The sequence below is a fragment of the Tachypleus tridentatus genome, chromosome 4, assembly GCF_004210375.1.
Source record: "Tachypleus tridentatus isolate NWPU-2018 chromosome 4, ASM421037v1, whole genome shotgun sequence".
NCBI classification, from domain to species: domain Eukaryota; kingdom Metazoa; phylum Arthropoda; class Merostomata; order Xiphosura; family Limulidae; genus Tachypleus; species Tachypleus tridentatus.
In genome coordinates, this window is record NC_134828.1 from 102,301,238 (window position 1) to 102,313,248 (window position 12,011).

The following is a 12,011-nucleotide window of genomic DNA, read 5'->3' on the forward strand; positions in this document are numbered from 1 at the left end:
CAAATTATACGAGCCAGTTGGAAGAAGATCAGTTGAAAGTCTTGTTCATGTTTCAGCGGTAGAGTTTATAACAAGTCAGATATCACAGAACGAACAACTTTAAAAAAAAAACATCATAACGCAATTAACCTTAGTAGTGGTGACCTGTTGAGAGTAAATATGAAAAAAAGAGAACGTTCTGCAGAATTTGAAAGTGTTTATTCTATAATTTTGAAGCGATAGTAAAGCGTTAGCCATTTATATAGGTCCTGATATGTTTGATGAAGATTTAAAAATATTATATATATATATTTATATGAGACTGTCTGATGTAAAATAGTTGCAAAAAGAAATATATATATATATATATACATATACAGTCGCTTCTATAGGTGCAATACTTCATTGACCTATGCCTTTATCTGGTACAAGGTTTTATGTGAACTGTTCTTACTGTGAAAAAAAAGTGGTTATGTATGCCAGGATACTTTACACGACGTAATACAAAATTAGTGAAGAAATGCGCTTACGTAGGCAATCATAAGATCACCATTTGAGATAAATACGTTAACTTAAAGACAAAAACTAAAAAAGGAGAAAATAACTCGTAATATGTGCACACTAAGGTCATCGTTTCTCATGAAATTTAACATGAAAAGTAAAATGCTTCACGTTTGATCCATAAACTGAGACGTGTTAGTGCGTATATTAAAACTCCTGATAAAAATTACAAGAATTCCTTACAGCTGGGTTATCAACAAATACAAAACTGTTTACTACTTATTTCCAGTTAACTGCCCTTATGTTATGTTTGTTATTATCATAAATTGCAGTGAATGAAAGCCGACAGCCAAATGCGTTACGTTAAATAATGTTAGAACACAGAAATAGCTTTAAATACTAAATTTAAAAGAAACAAAGACTGCATTCGCGAAAATATATTTTGTTATATCATCAGCGAAAAATATACTCTTCACAAAAAGAAACGCAAAAGGCAAAATTTGAGACATTGTTAATCAGTGCCTTAACACGTGTAGCATCACATACTCTGAGTTTGTAACGTTATTACATATACTTCTCTTTAAAATAACAAAAATATCCTTTTTGCGTTTCTTTTTTGAAGAGTATATTATCGATAACCCAGCATTTTGAGTATACTACTATTCATATTAATTGAGTACAATTTAATGTTTATCTCCACTGATTCGGGCTCCTGGTGATTTGCTATTTATTAAAGTATGAAGATATTTCAATAGATAACCAGAAAATAAAACATGTAGTTTTAGTGAGGCAAGTTTACCCTTATAACCAAATACGATACCAGTACAAAACTAACTATTAAGTAACGCATTACATTTAAACGAAACTTCGATTTGATTGCCATATGGTATGCGAACGCTTCAAATTGTGTTTTCTAAGAACAGATACATATTTGTTTTGTTAACAATAAAATATGCGAATAAGAATATCCTAATTAACTTGATGACGTCTAAAATTGCCACGTTTTGTTATTTTAATAATTCTTACGATAAATGTAATTAATTTTCGATTAATTTTATGTAATTTCTGTCAAATTGAATGACATTTTCATATCATCTTTGATTTTATTATAACATAAATACTTACACATATGATTTAAAGAAAATAAAGATAGAAACAGCAAAGAGAATAGGTATCAAATGCAAATATTGTACAGTTGTTCGCCCTCTATTGTAGAAAAATGAGGTGCACCAGATTACTGTCGCTTGTTACTGATGAACTGCAATCCAACCAATCAAACAAGCTAGAGAAGCATAACGTTTATAAAAGTTGTACTATTCCCAGCAGTAGTATGGTAAATGGAATAATAGCCATATGACAAATGCGAAATTTCGGGTTTATGTAGAAGCTGCACGAATTGTTATGGTCGAGGTAGAAAACCCAAATTCTTTAAACTAATGTTAAGTAATAAATACACTTGGTTTTGTTTTTAATATAAGATAATCCAATAGAGATCTTGCCAATCTACTGGTTGTAAGTAAAAGTATAAATGTTATTTCCAGAACAATTAGATAAACATTAACTCGAAGTGGCATCATTGGAAGTGTAACTTTCCGAAATCAACGATGAAGAGAGATAAACGATGAAAAAGTAATAGAATTCAAACAATTGGAGAAACAAAGCTGGAGAAGATCTTTACAAATGGATCCATATTCAACATTTTGTATTAATTCAATCCATAATAGTTTATTAAAGCAAGACAGTAACATCCAGGCAAATACGGAGAAGCGAGACTTGGGATGACAAAGAGAGCGTTGAATCAATTATAAAGATAACTTGGTCTGCCCAAAATTCCAGTATGGATATTATTAAGGCTCAATGGACTTATATAGAAGCAGAGAATATCAAATAGCAAAGAAAGATAATATGAATAAGTTGTGGAGAGAATATAGAACATTTGGAACAATACTTCACAATCATATATTGATATACTAACGGTTATATTAAAGCAAAATGTTCTGCTTTTTAAAAAAATAAATATAAAATATTAGTGCATTGAAGAACTATATTCTTGTCTATAACAATGTATTATACTACTAATAAGTTGACGTATTAGTTGCAATTACGTATTGTCTGTTACTCCTGTATGTGTATAATTTGTAACCTTCCATAATTATATTTAATATTGTATTTTTAAAACATATAAATATCATATCAATATTATATATATTGATATATATCAGGTTGTAGTTGGCGAGATTTAGTTTATTGCTGTGTTTGAGAAGTTTGGAGGGAAAATTCATTTTTCTTTTGTTTAGTTCAATAGTAAAAATTAAACACAGATGTTTTAGTTATTATTGCAAATAAATGGCCATTATATGGACTGTATGTGTGTTTTCTTATGGTAAAGCTAGGCTGGGCTATCTGCTGAATCCACCGAGGGTACTGAGACTGTAATTCCAACCTTAAATATCGAATGTCTTATGTAAAATGTTGAAGATTTTTGTCTGATCTTTATTGTTATTTCTTTCAGTTGTAAAGGCATCTACCGAAGAAATTTCCCAACTCAGTGTTAATACACTGTATCAGCTTTAACTTTGAGTTTAAGCCCATGTGTAATACATTTTTCCACCTACAACTATAGATGGCCTAATTTATTATAAGTTCCCTCTGTTAAGTGGGTTTAATGGTAAGAATGAAAAGTTGTAATGCTAACATTTGTGGTTCAATTCCTGCGTTGGGAAAATCACAGGTAGTAGTACAAGTCACATCTTTGTGCTTAACCACAACAACAAAATATATTTATATTAGTAGAAATGCCCGTCAAAAATGACGGGAAACCAAAACCTACCAAAACTGAATCCTCCCAATATGCATTTGCTGCTCCCCCACAAACAGACATAAAAAAAATAAAGAGCATTCAGAAAACCAAAGTCTGCGATGAGTAATGTCAACTTTACCTAAAGAGTGTCTCTTCCCAGCATTGACCCCGCATAGCCAGATGGATAAGGCACTCGATTCGTAAGCCGAAGGTCGCGGCTTCGAATCCCCGTCACACCAAACATGCTCGCCCTTTCAGCCGTGGGGGCATTATAATGTGACGGTCAATCCCACTATTGGTTGGTAAAAGAATAGCCCAAGAGTTGGCGGTGGGCAGTGAGAGCTAGCTGCTAAATTATGGATGGCTAGCGCAGATAGCCCTCGTGTAGCTTTGCGCGAAATTCAAAATAAACAAAAAAATCCCACCATTGACACTTGTCCTAACATTTACTGCTCCCAGTTACTTTCTTATTACATCAATTAGATTATTCTAATGGTTCTCTTAAAACCACGTTTCTCATTACTACTCGATGAAGTTTAAATACTACTCTTCGTAGCAAACTGCAGATTAATTTCACTCGGTACTAAATAAATATTTGGTATTAAAAAAAAACAACCTCATTCTCGATACACTTTTATATAGTAGAAAAGTGTCGCAACACAGGAGCTATTTACACCTATGTTAGTGATTAAACTGAACTAGAATGGCAACGGCCAATCAAAATAGGAAGGTATTAGAGAAGAAAACGCGGACTTCGGAGAAATCTAGCGCGACCGGCTGATGAACTTATCATAACCATAGAGATTGCTTAAAGGACAAAACTATGAAAACTTTCAGTGTATTATATTTGTATAGAATACATTCAAGTCGAGATCCTTATGCAAGACAGTACGTTTAACTCCAGGAATATAAAATAAAAATAATTAAATAAATTTAAATAGCGAAAAATGGAGGTTTCATATACAATAAAAAACAACTTCACAACGCGCTGTGACGATAAAAGAAATTGAAGTTAAATCTAAAAACTTGACGGGAAGATATAACTAAAAAATCGGGATGATCTATGCGGAAATACAGGAAAATAATTTTATTTTTCGTCTTTCTTAAAACGTTTGAGAAGGAACTAGTCAAAACCTTAACTGTTAATAAGTTGTGTTTCTATTATCGATAGCAAAGTCACAATAATTACAGAACTTGTTTATCTACTTTTACCAACTGACGTAAATAAATGAGGAAACAGGTTTTTGTGGCTGTTTCTTTTTATAGACCCACCAGTGGTACAGCGATATATCTGTTTCTTTGTTTTTTGAATTTCGCACAAAGCTACTCGAGGGTATCTGTGCTAGCCGTCCCTAATTTAGTAGTGTAAGACTAGGAGGGAAGGCAGCTAGTCATCACCACCCACTGCAACTCTTGGGCTACTCTTTTACCAACGAATAGTGGGATTGACCATCACATTATAACGCCCCCACAGCTGAAAGGGCGAGCATGTTTGGCGCGATGGGAATGCGAACCCGCGGCCCTAAGATTACGAGCCTCACGCCTTAACACGCTTGGCCATGCCGGGCCACGCGATATATCTGAGGACTTAACGCTAGAAACCGGGTTTTGATACCCGTGGTAAGCAGAACATAGATAGTCCCTTGCGTAGTTTTGTGCTTAATTCTAAACAATCCTTCAAATATTTTTTATAAAGAAGTAATTGTGCTTGTGTTACAAAATAAGTAATATTGTGTTATTAATCATTGCACTAAAGATATGATTTGTAAATGTCTTAAATAAAAGTGAAAATAATTACATTTCATTTGCTTAATGTGCTTCATATAATATATAGTCGTTGTTCATGGCAGTTGATTATATAAACAATACTGTCCCAGCCAACCAAACGAACCGTCCCGGCATGGCCTGGTAACTGAGGCACTCGATTCGTAATCCGAAGGTAGTGGGCTCGTCACACCAAATATGCTCGTTCTTGAAGACTAGCTGCCTTCCCTCTAAATTAGGGACGGTTAACGCAGATAGTTCTCGTGCAGCTTTGCGCGAAATTAAAAAAAACAAACAAACCAAAACCAAACAAACCCTGGAATTGGTTGAAAGGCCTCGTTGGAAATTGATATAACAAATATAGTGTGATTAAGATTTTATAAAATATTACTTTTGACTTTCACTTGTAGGTTCTTAAAATATAAAGTAAAAAGACAGAAGTTAATATTTTAAGGTTATTGATTAATTGTTATAATGTTTTTATACTGTGTAGTTACGTAAATGTACCGTTTTACTTGGATGTGATGGCCAGGTGGTTAAGGCACTCGACTCGTAATCTGAGGGTTGTGGATTCGAATCCCCGTTACATCAAACATGCTAGCCGTTTCAGTCGTGTGAGCGTTATAATGTGACGGGTAAACCCACTATTCGTTGGTAAAGAGTAGTCCAAGAGTTTGCGGTGGGTGATGATGACCAGCCGCCTTCCCTCTAGTCTTACACTACTAGATTATGGACGGCTAGCGCAGATAGTCCTCGTGTAGCTTTGCGCGAAATTCAGAAACAAACAAACTTAGATGCGACTTCTATTTGTATTTTTATAATTTTAATTATTTCAATATTTTCATAACCTGAAATATAAAAAGAGTAATAATTCTAAATGTTCCCCAGATCACACAACAATAAATTTCCTTGAATGTTCCATTGAAGAAAAGTTTCTGACAGTGCAATTTCCACTTTGCTGTTACATAAAGTTTGATTTATAATTGTCATTAATTGCGAGTGCGCCGAGCAGTTTGTGTTAACACTTTCGTTTAACTTTGGCAGTTATGTTTTAAACTAACTTTCAACACTGAGTTCATAGGAATAATTTTAATTATTTCTCCATCGTTGCTCACGAGCAACGAAACGATTCATATTGTTGAAATATCGACGCATCATGAACTTAGTACAATAATGTTTATGGTTCACCACGGATGGGTGAGAGCGTTTACTCAGTTGTAGTATTTTATTCCTGTACTACAAAAACTACAATGATACTTTACACTTAATACACGAGAACTGAGTGGCGGGTTGAGGTTTATGCAATTATACGCCACTACTCATACCACATTTTTAAACTAATAATTGAAATAGATATTTTATAAAGGTTAAAAAAAAACAACCTTTCTTACAATATTAACATAACTGATCTGATTTGTGTAAAGTGCTTATATATTTATTACTAAGCCTAATATTCTGCAAAAATAATATTTAAACTTAATGATATTTTAGAGCTTAATATATAAATTCTTTAGCAGTCAATTTCAAGATCTCACTCAGAGAAAATTAAAAGCTGTGGAATACGTGAAGTGGTTAATCCATCCTGGTTGTCCACAACAATTCATAAAATGTGCGCATTCCAAGCACAAGTGTCTTTAATAAAGCATATCTTGTATTATTAAATAGTTTTAGAAATTACCGTAAGTTATAGGAGCCTCAGTATAAATAAAATAGAAGACTCGTTATTAAACCCTAAGTAGGAAAGTAATTCACTTTTCAGTCATCGATAGCGTGTTCAAGGTTTTGTAGTTTGTGCAGCAAAAACGTCCTAAGGAGAAACGTAGATATTATAATTGACGAAAATTTATAATAGCGTTTTTAAAAAATTATATATGAAGCATCTAAATTTGCTTACGACACAGGTGAAACACCAATGTTGTTCCAAAGGTTTTGTGAGATCCGTTTTTGAGTACGATTTGTTTCATAAAGCACTAAACACTCAAATATTGAGATCTACATCTATCCAGAAAGATTAAATCACCACACACTGCACTGAAGATCTAACGAAGGACAACAATATGTTTGAAATTGGGCTAGGCATGGACAAGTGTGTTAAGGCGTTCGACTTGTAATCCGAGGGTCGCGGGTTCGAATCCCAGTCACACCAAACATGCACGTCCTTTCAGCTATGGGGGCGTTATAATATTACAGTCAATCCGACTATTCGTTGTTAAAAGAGTAGTCCAAGAGTTGGCGGGGGGTGGCGATGACTAGCTGCCTTCCCTCTAGTCTTACACTGCTAAATTAGGGACGGCTAGCACAGATAACCCTCGAGTAGCTTTGTGTGAAATTCAAAACAAAACAAATGTTTGAAATTAACGTAATATCAGCTAGATAGGTTTCATGACTTAGAGGTTTTTAGTGGCAGAACAGTAATTTGTTTTCAAATAATTAAGGTTTTTTATCTAGGCATACCACCTTGTTCGTTCTCACTTCAGGATATAGGATTCCATCCACGTCGTAGATGGGCAACGCCATAAAAATCACATACCTTCTACCTCAACATTCCGTGGAATCTATATATTTGTTTTAATGGTTTTTATTGTTGGGTAAGTTCTAAGAATTCAAAGACTGGCTCATTTCATGATGACTGTTGCTCTTCATTTCTGCTACTAGAGTTTCTTCCATTGCTCAGCGATAAAGTAATAGGCCTAAGTACGAAATAGAACCAATTTCTCTTACTTGCTAATATCTATCGCAGATGTGGCACTTTCTCGTTACTGTAGTACTTCATTGAAATACAAATTCAATAATCGTAAAACTGGACTGACTAACAAACTCGATAAATAATCAAAATATAGTCTAACTTGAGTTTTATACTAGTACACAATTTTAAAAAATGATTCTTTCGCAAGAAAGCATCTCCACCACTCCACGATACAAACGCTTAAATTAAAAACAATTTACAACAATACAGAAGTACCTCTTGTTACATTGCTTTGTTGTTAACGGTAAAAGTACACAATAGGCCATCCACAATCTACCTACTAAGAGTATCGATAATTTTTTGTTGTTAATTTTGTTTTTATAGCGTTATCAGCTCTCAGACTTATCTTTGAGACATCGTTAAAAATTTAAGACGCATCGCCAATTTTTGCCTGAGAAACGGAAAAGAACAGTGCAGTTATAATCTTAAAACAACAATGACGTGAACGTTTTTTTTCTAAGCTATTAAGACATGATTATAATGAATTATACTTGCCATAAAATAGTGGTATTAAGCCTATTATATTATTTAACACTACATATTTTATTCGGTCCCTTAGGTTCTTTCCAGAACGAGAAAAACAGAAGACATGGCAGAAGAGTGGTGTTGAAATATTATTATATATTATCCTTCTCGTTTTGAAAAAAAAAGTTAGGAGCTGAATAACGAAGTTAGTATTAAAGATATAAGTAACGAATTATGAAAACTACACTTAATTATAACCACGCTTTGCCAGACTTGAAAAGACGTTCATACGATAACAATGTTCATTATCGTTAAAATGTAATTTGTTTTTTTTTTTTACATTTAGAAAAGTTGGGAAAAACATCATTAAATGTTATCTGACTACATCCTTAAAAAACGTCATCGTTATTTGTTACCTTAGACATGCAATCTACACACAGCTGTATCCCTAAGAAAATAAAACCATAGTTAGTTCTTATGTTTAAGTACGTAATAATGTTCACCCCAACTATTCTATTCACAAATATTGTTAAAAGCGAGGGCACTCAACTGATAAAATAATGAATTATAGTCTTCATAAGGAAGGACGTAAGTAAAGTATATTTAGTTAGCTGTAGTCCTTGCTAGTACAGCGTTAAGTCTTCGAACTTATAACGCTACAATCGGTGAACTCAGCAGATAGCCCAATATGGCTCTGCTATAAGGCAACAGACATACACCTTGCTAGGATATATTTTGCGAATATTTTATAATATAGCAAACACTGCACTGCTAAATCCGGTGCCAACGAGGTTTTGGGCTCAATACCAAGTCTCATCGGGAAGGTAGTTATTTTATAACAAACTTTCCAGTTGTGCTCTGAATGAATTAAAAACTATGTGTTACCTTAACATGTAGAAGATGTGACCATCGGGATAAATTCGTACCAGAACGTTCGGAACTGTGACGTACTGAAACTCTCCATGTTTTGCGTTTGGAAAGTAGACGTCAGGTCTCCATACGCGCTTAACAAGACCAGGATCATTCAAGTCCAGAGGGCGGGTCAAATTTGGATTAAATAGTCTCTCGTCTCTCCATGTTTGTCTCAAGTAAAGATCAACTTCATAATCCTAAAAATTAAACAAATACGACAAGTGAATTTGTTTTTTCTTTAGATAAAGTATATCAGTTAAGAGACTGTTCCGTTTCTGTTGTTTTCGTACTTCAGTTTATAATAAATGAATATTGTAATCCTTAACTACGTCTATCATCAAAACTGTTTTAAGGATATTTTGCGTGTTTTAATATTCTCCACGAATAGCAAATAGGTAGACAAGAGTCAGATGCAATAATACGGGTAAGTAAATATCATACGTTACCATGGTTTCAGGATTAACAGCGCCAAAGCTCCGCAGAGATACTTCACATTGCACGTTTGTTGGAATATCTGAAATACATAAACACAAAAAAGTGTTAACGTCCATCTACGTTCTCGCTGCTTAGCAACAAAATAAATAAATCAAAGTCCAGATTTACAGATTGTATTAAAAATTATGTTTTCTGTTTTTATAAGCTATATTTTTGTTGTAATTTAGATTTTAGCAAGAAGGTGCATGACGTTAAGATTATTTAATTTTGTGAGAGTAAGCCTAAAATATTCTAACTTGACGTCACGAAAGTCTAGAAATGTTCGCAGTATTTAAAACGAGGATTAGACTGTATGTATAAAAGAGCCAGCCAACTGACTAAGTAAGTTTGGAGAGTAAATTAGTGAAGAAAGACAGAATTAATCAGTTAGAGGGCGTTTAGTTTTCAGCTACTTGATTGATCAACCGTGACTTTCGTTTAAACGACAATTGTAAATTACTTAGGCCTATGTTTTACATGTTAGAAAAGTGTATAAACTTTAAGGTCGAAATAAACAAATTTGTTATCATTGCACAAACTGGACTTATATCCAGGAGATACTTTTTAAAGATTCCGCAAACGAAGGGATACCGTCTCAACAATATATATATATATGCAATTACAACTGATTCCATGATTAGTAATTAATATTATAACATGTAAAGAACAATTATTTCATTTTCACAATTACTTTGAATAAATTGTAAGCATTTTACCTGCACAAGTACTTTCCATAGAATTATAAGGAGTGAACTCAAAAATGTACATCATAATAATGTATACTGTATTAATAAACAGTTTAAATTACTGTTTCAAACGAAAATTCTTCTTTTGACGTGATCCATTCAAATCTTTGATATCCAATACCGAGAACAACAAAGGTTCGTGCACGAAAACCCATAACTTACAATGCTCATCTTGTACCAGACATCACGGATAATTTACAGCTAAAGAATAACATGTTTATATTTGTGATGAGCACAAAGAGATTGGCGTGTCTATTATTATTCAATACCGATTACAAACCTTTGAGTAATTCTGAAGATAACAGAAGTAGCAAATAGTGGGTGTGGTTAACTCTCTGTAGTAAAAACAAAACTTTGCTTTTTTTTTTAATTTCGAGCAAAGCTAAACGAAAGCTATCTGCACTAGTCATCCCTAATTTATGAGTGTAAGACTAGAGGGTATGCAGCTAGTCATCACCACCCACTGCCAACTCTTGGGCTACTCTTTTACCAACGAATAGTGGAATTGACTGTAATATTATGACGCCTCCACGGCTGAAAGGGCGATCGTGTTTGGTGTGAGGGAGATTCGAACCCACAGCCCTCGGATTACGAGTCGAGTGACTTAACCACCTGGCCATGCCAGGTCTGAAAAGAAACAACAGTTATGTCTGTGTCGTTTTCATGTGATATCTCCGAAGTAAAGTTTGTTTGTTTGTTTATTCTAGAGCAGATCGTCATTGCACTATTTGCTGTGTTTACCGCAGGAAATCGAACCCCGAATTTTAGTATTGTAAGTCTGTAAACTTACCATCGTCCCATCGATGAACGAAGTACAGTTACTTTTGTGATATAGAAATTCAGTTTCCGCTGGAGTTAACAAAAACAACAACATACAATCAAAATACATTTAGTGAAAACAAACAATTTATTTAGAAAAATGAGAAGTTGCAATAATTTAAATTGTTTTACTCTTTTGGATAAGCAACAAACACATGAAAATCAACTGATTTCTCAAACTCGTATTGGAAGAAATAATTTTATGTCACTATTTTAACATGTACGTAGTAATCCAATTTCGCTTGAAATTAGGAGTAAACGAGCTTTAACATTTTGAAATCCAATAAAACTCAGAATACAAGTTAACTTATTGCTTAATGTCTCTCAAAGAACACGTGATACTGACATTGGACTTGACAGCAAAGAAGAAATAACTAGTACTTTCCACTTAGCTACATTTAATGTACTCAACCAATCAAGCTATAGCTGAAGAAAGAATAATCCAGTTAGCTTGGAAGTTTTAACTACATATATCGTTGCTAGGGTACATTATGTTATTGTTGAAACACCGAAATGAGCACTAAAATAAACCTAGATGTTCACGAGAAAGTGTTGTGACTAATTTTTAAGTGGAACAGACCAAGTTCCGGAACGTAAGAAGATGATTTATTAGTTACAAGAAAAATCACTTATGGGTTATGACATTATTATCACGAACAGCAGATGCCAGAAAAACCCATAATTTACATTGTACACTTTATCACGTGCAGACAAAGCTAAATGATAATTGGTTAATGCAACGATCTTAGAGCCAATCACGTGTGAGTGATTACTTACGCAGATAATAGGTAGTTTGTCCTTCATG

At 33.7% G+C, this 12,011-nt stretch overlaps 1 protein-coding gene across 4 annotated transcripts in view; it reads right to left on the reverse strand.

Moving 5' to 3' along the window:
• LOC143249796 (glycine receptor subunit alpha-1-like) overlaps positions 1-12,011 on the reverse strand; it is a 70,356-nt gene that overhangs the window by 25,368 nt on the left and 32,977 nt on the right. For 3 of the 4 annotated variants that reach the window (XM_076500230.1, XM_076500229.1, XM_076500232.1), the window contains 2 exons: positions 9,614-9,681; positions 9,141-9,364 (listed from right to left, as the gene is read on the reverse strand). In XM_076500230.1, coding sequence (XP_076356345.1) covers positions 9,141-9,364; positions 9,614-9,681 — 292 coding nt within the window. Of the gene's footprint in view, positions 1-9,140; positions 9,365-9,613; positions 9,682-10,357; positions 10,425-12,011 lie in introns of those variants that run through there. The other variant, XM_076500231.1, reaches the window with a different exon arrangement.